Raw genomic sequence first — 17,354 nt, 5'->3', positions numbered from 1 at the left:
GAATAGTTCTGTATCTGTTTTCTCTTAAATATAGCAAAACCTTCCCTTCATCTTCAAAGTTGTTCATTTGAAAACTGTATTTTTTAGTCAAAGAATTCACTCTTGGAAGAGTTTTCATTTTTTTCTGGCAAATCGTCCCTCTTATTACTGAGAATTTTTATTAGTTCCATTTATATTTGCTGTCTATTAAACTGCATCTAATTATGAGAATTTAATTACCTAGATCTGACTTTGAAATCTCAGGTCTCAACTTTCTGCCTGGGCCTAAGACAACCTACACTAAGGCTACTTTAGTACATAAAATAAATCTGGACTAGACTGGACATCACTTCTAAGAAACATACCCACTTTTCAGATGAGAACAACTCTTCCAATTAGATAATGTAAAGATTCTAGACCTCTAAACCAATCTGCTGATACATTGATCTAATGTATCTAATAAGCAGCTGGTCAAAAAACCCAAATTACATGTCTTCAGTTCAATAACTGAATACTATTTTTATCTCTGTATTTTACTGTAAAATAATATAGAACACAACACCAGAAAGAGACAATACTCTCTACATGCTTCTATCCACAGACTTGGAATACTTCTTTCCAGCCCTTTCTTGCCTGCAAGGTTTCTTTTCACAAATCAGCTGACAGTCTTATGTGAACTCCTTGCAGGTAACTGTCTCCTTTTCTCTTGCTGCTTTAAAGATTCTCTCCTTATCTTTAATCTTGGAAAATGTAATTATGATGTGCCTTAGTGTGTGGGTCCATTTCTTTGAGCTTCCTGGACTTTCTGGAAGTCTATTTCCTTTGCCAGATTAGAGAAGTTCTCCTTCACTATTTTTTCAAATAAGTTTTCCATTTCTTGCTCTTCCTCTTCTCCTTCTGGCACTCCTATGATTTGGATGTTGGAACGTTTAAAGTTCTCCTGGAGGATCCTAAGCCTCTTCTCATGTTTTTGAATTCTTGTTTCTTCATTCTGTTCTGGCTGAATGTTTATTTCTTCCTTGTGGTTTGAGCCCCAGTTTCCTTCCTGTCACTGTTGGTTCCTGGTACATTTTCCTTTATTTCACTTTTCATAGCCTTCACTTCTTCCTCTACTTTGCGACCATACTCAACCATTTCTGTGAGCATCCTGATTACCAGTATTTTGAACTCTGCATCTGATAGGTTGGCTACCTCTTCGAGGCTTAGTTCTATTTTTGGATCTTTGATCTGTTCTTTCATTTGGGCCATGTTTCTTTGTCTTGGTGTACCTGTTAGTAAGGGGAGGAGCCTTAGGTGAGCCAGGGAGGGGCAACCCACAGCACTGTGTGACTCTGTGTGGGAGAGGGGCCAAGAAGGAACAATGCCACTTGCTCAGCTCTCAGCCAGCTGTCAGTCACTTCCCCTGCTATCCACAAACAAGTTAGGCCCTTCTGGTGCTGATTCCCGGGTGGGTGGGTTTGTGTACGTTCTAAGACCCCCGCTGTGGGTCTCTCCAACGAACTCTCCTGTGAGGCCATGAATTTCTCCCACCACCACCACTCGCATAGTTTACAGTCAAAGGTTTTAAGGCTTTATTTCCCTGCACTGGAACTCTGGGTTGCGCGGGTCCCGAGTTGTTTCTCCCAGTTTATCCGCACGCAAATGTGGGAACACCCGGTCTGCGAGCCACTGCCTTTCCTCGCATCCTCTCTGCCCCAGCTGCCTGTCCCCGCCCCTCCTACTGGTCTGGATGAATGTTTCTTCTTTAACTCCTGGTTGTCAGACTTCCATGCAGTTCGATTTTCTGACAGTTCTGCTTGTTTTTGATTTTTAAATTTGTTGTCCTTCTTTTGGTTGTACGAGGAGGCAAAGTGTAGATACCTACCCCTCCACCTTGGCCAGAAGTCTTTTTTTTTGTTAATTTCTGTGTTTCAAAGAAAGAATCCTTATAAATGGTTTGGGTTTTTTTTAAGGGACAAAGGAAGGCAGAACATAGGACTAAACAGCTTCGTAATTTTTTAAGTGAGCCAAAAGTTAAAAAAAAAAAAAGGCACAGAAGAAAGGAACAAAAAAAACCCAGATCCCAAAGCACTGGCTGATCTCATTAACTCTGCTTAAGAAACTTTATAGATGTGACTTCACTCCTGGATTACACATCTATATTTAGTTTATACCTAATATGGGTAAAGTCCCGAACTAACAGCCATTTCCTCTATCCACAAAAAGAAACTTCCTTGCTTTTTTTCTATCAACAATGCAAAGATTAATGAAGGCTCCTCTGAAGGGAGAGGTTAAACACACACACACAGAAAAATATTAACATCTTAGTACATTTTTTTAAAACTTGGACCACTTTAACACTTCCAAATTGGAAAATAATTCTAAATCAAATATGTGATGATCAAGTCAAACTCCTTAACAAGTTTATAAATAACCCCTTTAGAGTACTTTATAAAATACTAATTAACCAGGACCCAAAAAATGCACAGAGGTGAGGTCATGGAAATCTTACAGTTTCCTTTCAAATTTAACCAAAAGAACTGAAAGCAACCACTCATCTAACAAACCACCTAGCCTCACTGGTTGCTTAGAAATATATTTAAACAGTCTCTGAACTTTTTATTTTTTCATTTTTCAGGGTGACTAAAAAGAACAAACAGTAAAAACAAAACTCTGGTGGGTAAAACTTCAAGTTGCAAACAGAGAAAAGGAATATAAACAAATTAAAAACTCTTAGTGGTTAAGAGTTAGGCTCTGGATCACAAAGACCTTGGTACAGATCCCAGCACTGCTACTTACTAGCCTTGCGACCACACGCAGGCAATGGCCTCTCCAAGCCAATAGCATCCACAGCCCCTATCTCAGAGTTTATATGAGGCTTAAACTAGCTGATACACAAAGGGTTTGGCACCTATGTTTTGGTGCCTGGACCATAACATTATTATGCTACGGCTACTATTCTGACTCGAACAGGAAAGCAAAAACCTACTGTTCATTTTTATGTGTCAGTGTGCTCTATCTGACATAGAAATAGATGGTTTCAAGAGGCTTGTAATATTATTATAAAATAAAGGATACTAAAGTTACTTTCTGATCCTTACATTATCTATCAATTACAGTCATGCTACATTTCTAAAGTTTTATCATCATTCCATTGTGGGATAAGGTGAAAAAAGTGTTTTTAATCTTGGGGTCTACAAATAAATTAGGAATTAGGAGACTTCAACTCTTTCTAACCTTACCCCTCAAAAATTACTAAGCATAAAACCTATAAACCTACACTAGGTCAATTTCTTCTGCTATAAATTAAGCAGAGAGAACCTAATCTCTCCTGCATTTCCCCTAAAGAAATGCCAGTGAATATATAACCAGCTCAACTTTGTAAGTGAATACCATACAAATCAAGGAATAGAGCGATGTAGTAGTAGCATAGTGAGCTAAGTGAAATAAATATGTAATATCTATAATTCAAAAGAACTTCTACAAAACCACTAGATTCTATATGTCATAGGTTATTCTTTACTTCTTTGGTTCTTTCATAAAAAAAGGCTGAGAAGGGTGAAGGAGAGGAGTTGGAAAGAAAAGAGAAACAGGAAAAACATTCCCAACTAATAATGGACTCTCAACTTCAGCTACAAGCGCACAAAGAGCTGCTGAGGCAGATGGTCTAAGACGGCAGAGTCCAACTTGGCTGTCCTGTAGTTACCCAGTGAGTGCCAACGGGACCACGGTTCACTGAAGTTAACTCAGGAATAAATTCAAGTCTACTCTTGAACTTTTTTTGCACTAAACCTGCTCTTCTGATAAAGAATGGAAAGTTCCCCAGCCTAGAGACAGCCTGGCAGATGCTTCTCTAACATCCTGGAGATGAAAACCATATATATTGAAATATATAAGGTAACCATGAGCCAATACAGTCTTAACTCAGAATTCCAAAGGGCCCAAGGAATAATAATAAGAAAACCATGCTTACCATGTGTCAAACACTAAGAACGTTTCTTATATTGACTCAATCTTTATAAAAGTTTAAGAGGTAGATACTACTTATTACCCCAGTGGAGACACTAAGGCAGCTAGTGAAAGGGTAGAACGAGAATTGAAACACTGTCACTACATTGTCACTACTATGACAACTTCCAAATGACAACTCAACTGCCTAATTGAAGTAGTAATTCTAACCATCTTCCACTCTGAAATAGACTAGTGCCTTACATGGGAAATACAAATGATTCTTCAAGTCAAAAACCACTCCCTGGTTCTGATTTCGGAATACTGGATCACAAATATTACAAAGGACAGGAGGAACCTGTACAAGCAGTGCCAAGGCAGCGCTGCCATCTAGCACAGGCATCCCTGCTGCCTTCGGGACCAAGACTGCAACTCTTCATCCTAGGGCTGTCAGGCACATACTCCGGGCCACATACACAGTCATGAACTCTCCCTTCAATCCTTTTTATTTTGCAAGGGGGGAAAAAAGTAAATCTGTTCACTTCAATCTAAGAGTCATTTTTTAAAATTATCATCTGAAGATATGTTTTATTGATTTTAGAAAGAGAGGAAGGGAGGCAGAGAGAGAAACATCGATTGGTTGTCTCCTGTACATGCTCCAGCTGGAGACCGAAACTGCAGCCTAGGTATGTGCCCCAAAGCCTTTTTTTGGTGTAGACGATGATGCTCCAACCAACTGAGCCACCTGGGTCAGAGCCAAAATAAGAGTCCCTTTGAGACACTAAATCAAAACAGCACATGGGAGCTGAACCCAATGACTTGCATTGCATTCTCAGCCTCTTTCTCTGGCTTCTCATATGATTATTTCTATGAATTTAATAAGCATTTGCTTTTAGCAAATCATATATTTTATTTCTTCTTTCCCATCAGCCTCCTCTGGAATCAACCCTATGCAAGGAGAACAAGAAAAAGCTTCTGTGTACTCCTTCAGCAAACATTTTACTAAAGAACAATTAAATGAATTAATACAAGTAATACACTTAACACAGTGTCTGGCACATAGCAAGCACCTCACAAATGTTTCTGTTATTTCAGTTAAGTATGTGTTATGTCGATTTAGTATGAAATACTCCTGCATTTGGAAAATGCAACAAAAATATAAGTCAGTGGGAACGGGCACCAATTCTAAATATACACACACCAGACCTCCCAGTCAATGTTATGATGACTCATGGGAAATATTTCCCCCTCTAACATCATGGTGTGTATACTGTTCCTTCCAACATTATAGCTCTAATGGCTTATTTAAAAAAAAAAATGCTTTCCCTTAACATGGATCCCCCTCCAGCTACCAACCTGTCTCTTCTAATTAGCCAAGTTTCCCATTAGAGCTGGCTTTACACAGTGAGTCTACTCTGCCTTCCTATTCACTCTTCCAGCCACTCTACTATGGCTTCCCAGCACCATCCCACCAAAGCTGTTGCTATAAGGTTACCAATGACCTCCAGGCTGATAAACCAAATAGCTTCTCATCTAACTTGACACAATTGGTCACTCCTTCCTTCCTAAAACCTTCTCCTAGCTTCCTGGGTACTTCACTCTCCTAGTTTTCGCCTTTCCATTATTACTGCTCTATTACAATACCTCTTGTTCTCCTCCATTACCCAACACCTAAGTGTTGACATGACCTCAGAATTTGGTCCTGGGCATTTTCCCTACTCTTCACTCATCCACAGAATGCTCTCACATACTATAAATACTATCCCAAATCTCCCTACCCTTCCTAGACTTCTTTCTGAGCATCAGATCTGTGTACCCAACTTTCTAGTAGATATCTCCAGTTAACATCTCGGTCATCGCAAACTCAAGTCAAAAACTGAACACTGTCTGCTCTGCCTCCCTATCAACAAAAGGCACCTGTGTCAACCAGTGATTCTAATTAGGAACCTACATCATTTCTCACATGCAACTTCTTCTTTAATACCTTCCCAGTGACTGCACCTTCAAAATGTATCTCAAATCCATTCTCTTCTTCCATCATCACCCTAATCCCAGCCACTATCGTCTTTCTTGATTGCAATGGCCTCCAACTAGTTTTCTTGCTTCCACTCTTGCCTCTGCTCAATTCATTTTCCAGAGTGGCCAGACTACTCACCTTAAAATGCAAACCAAACCATGCCACTTCCTTGCTTAAAGCCTGTTAAAGAAATGCTCTTTATACTGAGAAAAAAATTCACATGATACAAGAACCTCCATGAAGAAGCTCATCCATTACTCACTCTACACCTGGACTGTTCTCTCTATTCCAGGCACACTCTCAATTGGTTGAATTTATCACCAGCCTTTATATTTGCCAATTCCTCCAGCCTGGAATGTTCAGCCCCTCCTTCTCCTAATGCTATTCACCCTCCATGTCATTTCTCAGAAGTCCCACTGAGCTGCCATCTAAGTTGAGTTTCCTGTCATTCTTTCTCAAGATGCCCTGTTCTTGTCCTTAATGTAATTATATACTGTCTTTGTGTATTTAATGTAAGCTTCTCCTATAAACAGTAGGTTCCATGAGTTCTTAATATATTCTAATTTTGCCCTCACTGCTGTGGCTCAGTTGGTTAGGCATCATCCCAAAATCAAAAGGCCCCTGGTTCGATTCCAGTCAGGGCACATGACTAGGTTGTAGGACAGGTCCCCTGTTGGAGCACACACGAGAGGCAATGATTGGTGTTTCTCTCCCTCTCTCCCTCCCTTCCCCTCTCTCTAAAAAAAAAAAATGAATAAAAACTTAAAATATATACCTATATTCTAATTTAACATGTCAAAAACTAAGCTTCGGATCTCCTCCTCATCAGAACTAGGTCTTCCCAACCTTCCCACCTGAGTTAATGAAATTCATCGCTCTAGTTGTTCAGAACAAAAATCTTGGAATCACCTTTGACTCTTTTCTCTCACGTTCCACATCCAATCCATCAGGAGATATATATCCATCTTCAAAATATATCCAGAATCAGACTACTTCTTCTCACCTTAATCCAAGCCACCATCATCTCATGCATGAATTACTGAACAGCCTCCTATGCAGCCTCCTAACTTCCTATTTAAATGTCCTGTTAACTAGAAAACAGCACCCCTATCATTCTCCATACTCTTTATCCTACTTCATGTTTCTTCACAGCGGTAGATATGCTGCACTTGTAGATATACACTTGCCTGCCTCCCACAATTGAATATGAACGCCACGATGTTCACTGACATGCCCAAGCCACTAGAAGAGTGCCTCACAATTGTTAAACAATTGTGCATGAAATCGTGCGCTTTCTTTGCATGAAAGAAGAGCACATACTATTCTAGCAGGCAGAAACTGGACTTAGGGGGAGAGGTTGATGAAGCCAGAAGTATTTCACATAAAGGAAACACCATCAAAGCCCTTCCATGAAGGCAGCGGAGTACATGGCATATTCAGCACCAAACTAGCTAGAATGAGGCTGGCTCGTGGGAGATAAGACTGGAAACACAAATTGGGATCATAATGTGAAAGACTTTGAATGCCAGATAAACAAGTTTGTATTTAACTCAATACACAACTAGAGAAAGGTGGATCCATTTAAAATTTGAGTCCAGAAGTATTCATTTTATTTTAGATAGATAAAAATTATAGAACATGACATATAACTATTAAGGGAAAAGATAAAGTTTCTTTAAACAACTGATAATAAACCTTACTTAGTAGATTCGGTAACACAAACTACCCTTCATCTGTTAGTATACAATGTCAACAGTTTATTCATTTCTAAGTCAATTAATTATCTTATTTAGTTTGTCCAGATAATATTCAATCAATGTTTGCTTCTGTTATGATCCCTATACTGCAATCAACTGTTCTTATATCCTCCAACTACTACATAGATATTGAAGGGGAAAATTAATACTAAAAAATAATTTGGATTTTCAGAACAGAGCACAAAGGGAGGGTGTACCTTCAAACCATTTAATCAATACCTATAATACGAACAATTCTAAGTGTTGACAGGTATCACAACATAAAAGAGCTTGCTTTCCTCCAGCAAAGATCAAACTGGGTAAATGCTCCTTTAATGCTATTAAGGAAGATAAATCCAGATACAATCTGAGTTTCTTTGATAAAAACTAAATCAAGTAAATTTTCTTTAAACCCACTCAACTCAATACATGTTACATGTTAGACTGCACTTGGAGTTCATTTTTCATTCATCCTAGTGTTTTACTGTTGTGAAGAACATTGAAATATTATATATAAACACTCTTCAATAATTCAAGCAAGTTTATAAAAAAGATGAGGACATATAACAAAATAGTAATAGCAGCCACTTCTAGAAGAAAGGTTTGAGAGTGATTTTTATTTGTGCTTTTCTGTGTTTTCTAAGTTGTACAGTAAATGTATAGCTTTTATAATTGAAAGAAAAAAAATTAATACAATACATACCAATGAACATCCTGGGAAACAAAAAGGAAATTAAATTATTTTGCAAATTTAGGGCCAGCATTTAAACTAAAACAGACTAAGGTTAGCTACTACTTATGCCACGCCATTGTTTTTATTTATTTATTTTTTTTTAGCCTCTCCTCAGAACATTTTTCACTGCTTGGGGGTGGGGGATGAGGGAGGGAAGGAAAGAGAAACATCAGCTGGTTGCCTTTTCATAGACACTTTAACCAGGGATCTAACCCACAAAGTGGGTTTGTGCCCAGACTAGGAATCAAACCCTAGACCTTTCAGTGTACCTGTGTACTGGATGACACTCCGACCAAAGGAGCCACACCAGCCAGGGCAACTAAGCCATTTTTTAAAAAAAATGTATTTGCAATCAAGGCTCCTGATGACAATTACAAAATGTAAATGAAGTCTATGTTAATGAGGATTATCAACAATTTTACATGATTTAATGAAGAGTGAAAAAGCCCTAATTTGAAACCAAAATTTTAAAAATGTTATTATTTATCTCTAGATAGAGAGGGAAGGAGGGAGAAAAAGAGGGAAACACATCAATCAGTTGCCTCTTGCACATCCACAACTGGGGACCTGGCTCGTAATGCAGACATGTGCTCAGACTGGGAATTGAACTGGCAACCTTTCAGTCTGTAGGCCAGCGTTCAATCCACTGAGCCACACCAGCCAGGGCTAAACCAAAATTTTAAATTCCTGCGTTCAATAAAATATGCTATAACCTAAAACATAGAGTAACATAGAACTTCACATTCTTCATAAGTTTTTGTCTGAAAACTTTTCAGTTCAGTCTTGGGCATGTGTATATTCAAAGTCAAAATTTCATTTCATTAACCACCTTTTTCTCGTGATTAGTCGATGTGGTCTGCTCTCACAGCTACCGCTCTTCCATTTTCCCAAGTAGCACAACAGACTGATCTGGTTGTCTTTAGTGTTTAATGAACTTTCACCCTAGTCATCCACCGCCTGGTTTCCATGTCCAAAGTAAAGCAGCTTGTTGTTAGAGGAAAACATGCACAGAACTCACATATATTTAAACGTTCACAATCACCTCAGCCTCCAACAAATGGCATGATATTCAGCTTCTTTCTGTCTTCTCTCACATGTTCCAATCAATAACTATGCAACACGGTGGTAAATTTCAATACTTAAATTATTATTTGACTGACATTTTTACAATTCTATTATGAAAACTAAATCCTTTTCATAAGAAATTATTTTCCGTGTAAAGTTGTAAGTAATAATTTTATCACAAAAAAGGGGGGGGACCTGTTATACCCCTTGCTTATAATCACACTGTATTCAGCTTCAACAAAAGCAAAAAAAAAAAAATCTATGAAACAAAATACATGCATGATGAACCTGGCCTTGGCTCTAATACCATTACTTCTTCAAAATGTTATCATTAATGTGTAAGACACTCCTAGTCCATCTTTGGCATAAGCATCAGATATAGTCTTAGTTACCTACATTAAGTTGTTCTTTTCATAAATTTAGACTACTAAAGTTTCCTGGGTTTGTATTTTAACTAAAGGGAAAAAAACAAGCCACATAGGACTGCTTGATATTCCCAGTACCAATGCTTGGTACTGAGCACTAAGGGATAAAAGCCAAGTCTCAACAAAAGACAAGCGGATTAAAAGTTCCAAGAAAATTCACCAACTGATGTCCCGAATTAAATTTATTTCTGTTAAATCATACTTGACTGGTGTGTAATCATGACCTAAATGTCACTTTCCTTCAGAAACTCCCTTTCCATTCTCTACAACGGCCTCTAAAATAGGCAAAGCCAAGGAAATCTTCATTCCTGTCTTAATCACACTTGCCATCCTGCCTACCACACTTCCCTTTTATGGACTCACTAATTCCCTATGCAGGCGGCACCAGCGGGGCTCCGCATCGCTAGTGAAACAGGAAGGGGGAAAGTCTTGCTCATCATCCTTTAACTGGCTCCAGGCATCTCAGGCTCTCAGTAAGCATCCTTCCAAACCAAATGTGACTTTTACTGACCGTATGGCCGGGTCCTCTGCATTGCCTCTGTTCCACTACCATTCATACCGTGTCCTCAAGTGTTCAGTCCCCTTGACTCAGAGGTCTCCTGTTTTTTTTTTGTATTTTGTTTTTTTCTTTCCATTGTGGGTCCCTTTCTCTCAGATTTTTACATCTAATCAAAATGATCACCTTGGCCTTTGTTAACAGTAGCATTGTTAGATGTTCAGTAACGGTTCAAACAAAACTTGGCAAAAACAGCGTTCCCATTAACCTCACATTTCTCACATTCATGTCTATCTCCTGAATTTTCCCCTCTGGAAACCTCAAATGAATGACAAACCAATTACATCCAAGGTAACACTATACTGATGCTGAGTTACTTTCTGTTCAGTTATGAGAACAAAGTTCTCAGCATCATTTCCCATAGAAAATTTATTTCACTTGTCTGTGTTTTTTTAAAAAGAGGAGGTGGAAGCCTGCCCTTGAAACCGCACATAGAGAATTCCCACTTTCTCCGGGCAAAGCAGCTACGAGTTTGCCCATTTGTATGATCCATTCTCACCTTCCCAAACACACTGGGAAGCTGTTGAATAGACAGCAACCCACAAACAAGGAAGTGCTGTGAGAACAAGCAAGGCTAGGAAAATCACGTGTATGAGCAAAAACTCAAGTTAGGTCCTAAAAGTCTCATCCTCAACTTTTAAATAACTTGTTTCCCTGACACTATGGATTTGAAACATTCCTGGTTCCTCCTTCTTTCAAAATTATCAATCTACCTATTGCTTCCTGCATAAAGAGCTTACAAATGATGTCACAACTAACATTCCCATTCTTTGCTATTCCCAACACCTACTTCACTGGCTTTTAAGGCCAAGTTCATCTATCATCACCTTTCCCCATCTCCTAGCCCAACTTAACGTGAACCACACTGGACTCCTTAAACAGGTACCATGAAAGGGGTGTCCAACCTTTTGGCGTCTCTGCACCACACTGGAAGAAGAGTTGTCTTGGGCCTCACATTAGATACATTGAGACATGTAATCTCAAAAAAGTCTCACAGTGTTTTAAGTGAATTTACGGTTTCGTGTTGGGCCACATTCACAGCCATCCTGGGCTGCATGCAGCCAAGTGGGCGGCAGGTTAGACACCCCTGTATGTATGGTTTTCTTTCCAATAAAATTTATATACCGAAATATAGGAAATGTTTAATCATCTCTTATATCTCCCATAGGACTTACCTCAGTATTAGGCACTTAGTTCATGCCAGCAGAAGTCACCAGTGATCAGATGGAAGCGACTTTAATGATCATCTAGCCCAAACCTCTCTTCTATACTTTGTTTATAGGAATTATGCTTGACAATCAGAACGTCACCACTTACTTTTTTGGAAAAATAGTTCTTAACCCTTGGGTTAGGCATCTGCAGGGGGATACCTCACACAGCATCTTTTATGTAATTTCAAGGATTTACAGAATCCCTGAACCCTATTAATGAAGCCCACATTTAGGAATAATATACTGTCACCAATAACGAAAATAGGTGTTTACTGTGTGCCAAGAGCTATTTCTAAAGCCTTACACATGCGATGGGTCACATTTTCCAGCATTCCTTGCAGTCAGATGAAACCATGTGATTAAGTTCTCCCCAACGCAGCAGGAAGGAAGTGATAGGTAGAGCTTCTGGGCTGGGGCTCTAAAGAGAAATATGCCTCCCCCATACTCTCCACCTCCTGCTGGCTGAGCCAGGACAGAGGACAATGCTCTGGGGTGGGTGGAAAACAAGCTGGGAAGAGCTTTAACCCCTACCCAACTCTCAGGAGGAAAGCCACCCCAACATCTAGGACACCCTAACTGGATTGCTGGGCAAGAAAAAAAAAAAAAGCTTGTATCTTATTGGAGATACTGTTTGGCATGGATTATTCATTACAGCAGCTTAGACTACTCCAGTTAATACACACAGACTACCAGTTAACCCCCTCAGCAGCCCTATGAAATTGTTATTCTTCTTATCCCAGTACTAGAGATCAGGAAAGTAAGGCACTAAGAACTTACGACATCCCCCTGACACTACTGGAAGCCAGATCTAAGCCAAGCAGTCTGGCTCCAGGGTCCAAGCACCTTAGAAACCCTGCCGAATATCTCAAAAGAAACAGCTATTCTTATATGTTAAGCCACTCTGCCCATGTTTTTTTGTTTTTTGTTTTGTCTTTATAACCACCACCCCAATTCCTTACTGACCAGCAGGGGAATCTGCATCTATATAGGTTCATACAAAATGACACACAATCAGCATGTACCTGCTTCCTGTGTACCAGTCACTGTTCCATGCCACATACATGAACCAATCTAATCCCATGAGGTTGGTCTATTAATATCCCAATTGTGCAGGATGAGGCACAAAAGGGTTTAAGCAAAGTGTCTGGAAACACGATTAGTAAGTGAACAAATTGGATTAGAAACCCAGGCTAAAGGGATTGGACTTTACCTCGTCGGTTGGGGGTTCCCAACTGGGGCCGGTGTTATCAAAACATACACCTATCCGGTCTCTCAGGGTGGCAGAAATGAGCACTCTCACTGTTGAGTATGACCGCCTTTGTGAGCCTCTTTACTGTTATGAAGGTCCCTACCCTTAAATGGACAGCTGCTATTATATGAGTAATGGGGAGTCACCCGACTCACTGGCAAATAATTCCAAAACAATACTCACAAGAAAAGGAAATGCAGCTTTGAGTCTGGTCACACTAGCTGGGAGGGTCCTAGCCTATTTCTCTTAAATTTAAAGCTACCTAAGCAAGTAGCCTCAATATATTTCTCACTCATGTGCTTTAAGTGCAGATAATAGTTTTCTGCCACAGAAACCTTTTGGCGGAATAATGAACGGTGTTTAAAATACAACACTGGACAGCCATGGCCTCTGCCCCCTCACTGCTTTCAAAATAACTACATTGACAAGGGTATTTCCCCCATTTGCATTTCCTGCACATAGGTTTTTTTTAAGATTTTATTTATTTATTTATTATTTTTAGAGAGGGAAGGAAAAGAGAAAGAGAGAAAGAAAGAGAGAGAGGGAGAGAGGGAGAGAGAAATATCAATGTGCGGTTACTGGGGGCCGTGGCCTGCAACCTAGGCATGTGCCTTGACTGGGAATCGAACCTGCGATGCCTGGTTTGCAGCCCGCGCTCAATCCACTGAGATACGACAGCCAGGGCCCTGCACATAGGTTTTGAGAAGAAATGAAAAATACTCTTTATCATCATTTGTCTGCCCCCCCCACCAACCAATTCCCTTTGAAACACCTATCCTGGTTTACATCAGTACAAAGCTTTGCCTATGCTGAATCACAGGACAAGCAAAAACACTTCACCTCTTGCTTCACAAACAAGGAAAGTCAGTCTCAGGGAGGAAAGTAACACGCCCAAGGCAACCAAGCCAGCGAGTAAAGAATTGTGACTAGAGCCCTGGTTCTCTGCCACCAAGGATGGCGAGAGAAGCTTACAACTACTGGTAAACAGGATGCTTTTAGCTGGTTCACAAATATTTTTTGCTGTTATACTTCAAACCACACCTAATCCATACTTTCACAGGTGTTATTACTTAACGCTAAGCTATGGTTCCAAGAAATTAGTTGTATTTAGTAAATATTAATACGGATCTACCACAAATATAAAAAACTGGGAAGGAGCATGCAAGTGACTCATTTTGGGGAAACAAATGCACCACGTTCCTCTCCTTCTAATTTAAGGGTTAAATTTTAATAGTAAGCAGGGCATTAAGCATTGATCTCTTCCTCTCTAATTTGCATACTTCGTTTTTTCTTGTCCTATGGTATTGGCTAGGACCTGAAGTCCCATGCTGAAAAGCAACCATTACTGACAGTATCCTTATCAGATTCTAAATTTAATGCTACTTCTAAAGTTTTGCCATTAAGAATCATGGGTTTTGTTTGTTTTTAGTGGATACACTGTTTTTGAGTTTATGGAAATCCCCTCCTATGCCTAGCCCAGTAAAACATTTTTAGCACTGATCTCTGACCCACCCTTCACCCTTCTCCAAGCTGCCTTCCACCCTTTCTCTTCTTTCAGCTTCCTCCCTACATTCTCTGCACCTCGGAGTACTCTGTCTGCCACCCAAAGTAACTGAGACTCTTTTAAGATATTCTGGGGTTTCTATACCTATCTCCTGTTTCAGTCTCCTAGACCAAAGTGTTTCTAAAAGCAATACCCTAAAGAAAATCCTAAAACTGACACTGTTTCGAGCCCTTGGGGATCAGTTCTTCTCTCCCTATCTCAAACAAACCCTTCCATGTCCTTCCTTCATTAAAAGGGTCCTTCACTAAAAACTCGGGAAAAATGGAAGAAAAGTGTTCTGGATTTCTGTTAACTTTCCCTTCAGAGCCTAGCTGTGAATCAGTCTGCTGAAGTAAGTGACTCGGAGAGTCTAGAGGATTTTAACCAAGGTTTGAGGGGGGCAGCTGGATCCAGATGTTCTACTCCTTCCTTTGCTCCAGTGAAAAATATTAAAGAAAAAAAAAACGAAAGAAAGGGGCAGGGGTAGTATTTGTAAGCAAGTAAGGTAGTTCCAGGATACAACAATTGAACAGACCAGAGGGGGAAATCAACCCTCTAAAACCCAAACAAGTTATGAATTTCTCTGCCTCCCTCACCAGCTTTTCTTTCAAAACAAAAGAGCGCACACAACCTTCCCGAGGCAGCAACCCCGAGGGGAGCAGCCAAAATGTTGCATCATACAAAACATTCCGCGTTTGGGAAACAAGAAAACCAGATGGTGGTAAAATACCTAACTCAGGAAAACCCAGGCTAGGAATCTCGGGCTTTCCCGGAAGCCCAGGCATGTCTGCTCTTTTTAAAAACAAGAAATTAAGATTGCATGGACAATTCGAGTTACGGTTTCACACCAGCGGGGAGAAGAACGCTCTTTGAGAAAGCGTCCAAAGTTCAGTTCATCTCCCCACTGGCTCGAGGGTTCGGCTCCCTGGCTAGGAGTGGAATCGGAGGACGGAGGAGTGGGCTGGGGGGGGTCGGGCGCCCGGCGTGGTGTGGTGACAGGGACTCCGGAGCCCCAGGGGGAGCAGCTAGTCCTCCCACAGGGACGCGGGACCACCGTCTGGCGTCCGCCGGAGCCCGCGCGGCTGAAGGCAGTGACGACAGCCCCGGAGCGCTAGGTTTCGGCGGTCCCGGTCCCACCCCGGCTCCCTGGGCCAAGCTGGGCGGCGGAAGGCGCGGGTGCCCGGAGACAATGGGCCAGGGGTGCGAGAGCGGCGCTTTCCTCATCCCCGGATGCCGCGCGCCGCGCGGGGGCGCTGCGGGGGCGCGGGGGCTGACGAGCGTCCCACGCCCAGGGACGCCGCCCCCGGCAGCCAGCCGGGCGCGGGGGGGGGGGGGTTCAGCTGAGCGGGACGGCGCGCGAGCGCTCTCACCTTGACGAAGAGCTCAATGATGGGATCTTTGTCTTCTTCCTTCAGCCCGTTCAGCGGCATCGACAACGCCATGGCCGGCTCGGTGGGCTCCGCGGACAGTGGTAGCGGCTGCTGCTTCTGCTCCCGGGGTTCTCTGGAGTGGCCTCCAGCCGCGCTGCGCCTTCTAGGACAGTCCGGGGTTCTCAGCACCACCCCACGCCTCGAGCGCGACTCTGGGGCCGGCCCAGCCGGAGCTGCTTCTAGTCACCGGGCGGGACCCGGGGGCGGGGCCTCGATGGGGGCGGGGCAAGGCCCGGAGCCTCAACTCTCCAGAGGAAAGGGGACTGCCGGACCCTGGGGGCGTGGCCCCGAGCGGGATTGTTGGCAAACCACCGCCCCCGCGCCTAGAGGCAGCTAAGGGGGCGTGGCCCATGCTCGGGGGCGTGGACCCAGAGCCACTCCCCCCAAGGGGGCGGGAAGGAAGATCCTCCCGCGGGCTGGAGCCTGACACCGCCTCCCGCGGCAGTTCGGGCGCGGCTGTGCAGCTGCTGTTGGCGTTGCGCCCCCCGTGACCTCACACCTTCAGCCTGCCTGAGGAGGCTAGTAGGTTCTCCCCAGCTGTAGCCTCAGGATTCATTGCTCTTTCCTGAAGGGGCCACTTCCCCAACTCCCTGTTAGATGGGGCTGCTTTTTTCCAGGCCAACTTTTTGGAAAGTTTTCATCCCCTTAGAAACGTATTTCCTTTCCTCCTCTGACGTCTTCGTTTTTCCCTTTGACTCTCTGGACACTTCTTTGGGAGCCGGCCTAGCACCCAGGTGAATCTGATGAACACTCAAGTTTGCCAGGTGAATATATCCCAAATACTTAGGAGGCCTGTGTTCCAGGCCCCGGGTGATAAAAGGAGAGGGAACAGGGTCCCTCTTCTCCCAGAACTTAGTCTTGAACTGCAACCCCAGTGTCTGCAGGCCATGAAAGACCCCAAACTATTCTCCATGCTTTTCGCTCCTGCCTGGACTGATTTCTTCCCCCCAGTCACCTGGCAATCTTGAGTGTGATCGGCTCCACCTGGGTGCTACTCCCAGCTCTGCCTTATCCAATTCTCTGATTCTCCTCCAGAGAAGGGAGAAGTTCACATCTTAACAAGCACCAGGACAGTTTTGATGTAGCCGTCCTCCAACCGGAAAAGGCACACTGAGAACAGGGGCTGTGATACTTTGAGCCAGTCAGTAGCACCCAATCCAGGTTTGCTACTGTTGAATGACTGGGCAAATGTCATTCCCTCTGGAGACAGTTACTTGTTCCCTCTTCTGACTCTAATATTTGACTCATAGCTAGCTACTCCTCCCCACTTCCCTGGTTAGGTTGAATGATGAGTCCCAGGACGGCCAAACATAGTTTGTCTCCACATCTTTAGCGCATGGCAATAAGTTTCACAGATGGTTTAATGTTTAAACAAATTAAATGTATGCATAAAATACAGTGAAACCTGCAAATTCTTCCAGATCAAAGCAAGTTGCTCACATATTCTTGTAAGGACCTGGACAAAGAGGCAACGGGCTCCAGA

General features: G+C 42.3%; 1 protein-coding gene across 1 annotated transcript in view; it reads right to left on the bottom strand.

The window, feature by feature from the left end:
* CLIC4 (chloride intracellular channel 4) overlaps positions 1 to 16,056 on the bottom strand; it is a 62,759-nt gene extending 46,703 nt beyond the window's left edge. Inside the window, exon 1 of the mRNA XM_028513240.2 lies at positions 15,812 to 16,056. Within this exon, the coding sequence (XP_028369041.1) occupies positions 15,812 to 15,883 (72 nt within the window). The 5' untranslated portion in view covers positions 15,884 to 16,056. The remainder of the gene's footprint in view (positions 1 to 15,811) is intronic.
* Between the last annotated feature and the right edge of the window lie 1,298 nt (positions 16,057 to 17,354).

Source organism: Phyllostomus discolor, chromosome 5 (genome assembly GCF_004126475.2).
Source record: "Phyllostomus discolor isolate MPI-MPIP mPhyDis1 chromosome 5, mPhyDis1.pri.v3, whole genome shotgun sequence".
NCBI classification, from domain to species: Eukaryota; Metazoa; Chordata; class Mammalia; order Chiroptera; family Phyllostomidae; genus Phyllostomus; species Phyllostomus discolor.
This window is presented reverse-complemented; position numbering and strand designations above follow the sequence as displayed.